General features: G+C 36.2%; 1 protein-coding gene across 1 annotated transcript in view; it reads left to right on the top strand.

The window, feature by feature from the left end:
* The window catches only part of LOC109331866 (probable inactive receptor kinase At5g67200), a 4,445-nt gene continuing 3,056 nt past the window's right edge, over positions 547-1,935 (top strand). The window contains exon 1 of the mRNA XM_019566631.1: positions 547-1,908. Coding sequence (XP_019422176.1) covers positions 582-1,908 — 1,327 coding nt within the window. The 5' untranslated portion in view covers positions 547-581. The remainder of the gene's footprint in view (positions 1,909-1,935) is intronic.

The raw sequence follows: 1,935 nt of genomic DNA, 5'->3' as shown, positions 1-1,935 counted from the left end.
CTATCAATTTTAGGAATATTTAATAGTTTAGATCTACTCATTAATTCAAATCATTGAATTTTTCCAAAATTCATAGCTAAGTTTGGAGTAAGTTTAAAATTTTTACTCTTTGAGTAAGTGAATCCCCATAAAATATTACTTTTTATGTTAAATAAATAAAATATTATTTGTTATATATTTATTGTCCCATGAGTTTGTACAACTCAAAAAAGACTTATTTGAAAAAATATTTATATAAAAACAATTAATAAAATCTTAATAATATATTAAAATTTAATCATAAATAATAACTCAAAAAACTAATGATGCACTTGTTTCTAAATATAACATATTAAATATATTTTCATACAAGTTTTTATTATATGAATTTATGTGTCATGTCAATGATTTGTTTAAAAACTATATTTAAATTAAGATTCTAATTAATAAATATTATTCTCACCAATTACATATGCTTCATTTTTTCCTTTGTTTTTATACATTTTAAAACATGTTTGAATATTAGAGCACGAAATGCCTTAAAAATTATATAGAAAAGACAGTGTAAGAATCATAGATACTCAAAACACAAACACACAACAATGCAACCACTCTTCCCACTCCTCTTTCTATTCCTAACTCTCTCTTCTTCTTTTTCTTTTTCTTCTTCTTCTACCACTGAATCAACACTACCATCCGACGCCGTTTCACTCCTCTCTTTCAAATCAAAAGCAGACTTAAATAACAAACTCCTCTATTCCCTAAATGAACCCTATGATTATTGTAATTGGCGAGGTGTCAAATGTTCACAAAACAATGTTATTTCCTTTATTCTCCAAAATATTAAACTCAATGGAACCTTTTCTCCCAACTCATTAACTCGTTTAACTCACCTCCGAGTCTTAATTCTCCGAAACAACTCGTTATTCGGATCCATTCCTGACTTATCATCACTTAACAAACTTAAAATACTTTTACTTGATCATAATCATTTCTCCGGTTCGATACCGGTTCAATTGAACCTTCTAGACCGGGTTGTTTCAATTCGGCTTGATTCTAATTCGTTAAGTGGAACTGTTCCGGTTATTGAGATTCGTGGTTTGAAAATATTCAATGTTTCGGAGAATAAACTTACCGGTCCGGTTCCGTTTACGGCAACACTTTCGAGATTTGATGCGACGTCGTTTTCAGGGAACCCTGGTCTTTGTGGTGAGATTGTGCATAGGACTTGTGATTCTCATTCTAGATTCTTCAATGGTGATGGTGATGGTTGGAATGGTTCTGGTTCTGGTTCTTCTTCTTCCTCTGTCGCGCCGCTCGGAGAAAGTCAACAGTCGCAGGGAATCGTGGTGGTGAATTCTGCTCCGGCGAAGAAGAAGCGTGGAACGAAAAGGAATGGTTTAGTTCTCGGGTGCAGTGTAGTGATTGTAATTCTTATTGCATCTGTAATTGTTGCTGTGGTGTTGGTTAACAAGAAGAAACATAGCTTTTCGAGAAAAGAACAGCGAGAAAAAGCGGTTGCTGCGGTGGTGGAAGAAGGGGTTTCGGAAACGGTGGATGGAAACGACGTCGTTGAGGTTGAAGCGGTTACGAAGATGAGGAGCGGGAGGTTAGTGTTCTGCTGCGGTGAGGTGCAGGAGTATACACTAGAGCAGTTGATGAGAGCTTCGGCGGAGGTGTTGGGAAGGGGAAGCCTAGGGACGACGTATAAGGCGGTGGTGGAGTCCAAGTTGATATTGACGGTGAAGAGATTTGACGGTGGCAAGACGGCGGCGACGAGTGGTGAAGATTTTGAGAAACGGATGGAGATGGTAGGTAGGTTGAGGCATCCTAATTTGGTTCCTGTTAGAGCTTATTTTCAAGCTAAGGGAGAAAAGCTTGTGATCTTTGATTATCAACCTAATGGAAGCCTCTTCAACCTTGTTCATGGTAATCACTTTTCTTGTATTTAGCTTT

The sequence above is a fragment of the Lupinus angustifolius genome, chromosome LG17, assembly GCF_001865875.1.
Source record: "Lupinus angustifolius cultivar Tanjil chromosome LG17, LupAngTanjil_v1.0, whole genome shotgun sequence".
NCBI classification, from domain to species: domain Eukaryota; kingdom Viridiplantae; phylum Streptophyta; class Magnoliopsida; order Fabales; family Fabaceae; genus Lupinus; species Lupinus angustifolius.
Note: the sequence above shows the minus strand (reverse complement) of the source record. Positions and strands in the feature narration are given on the sequence as shown.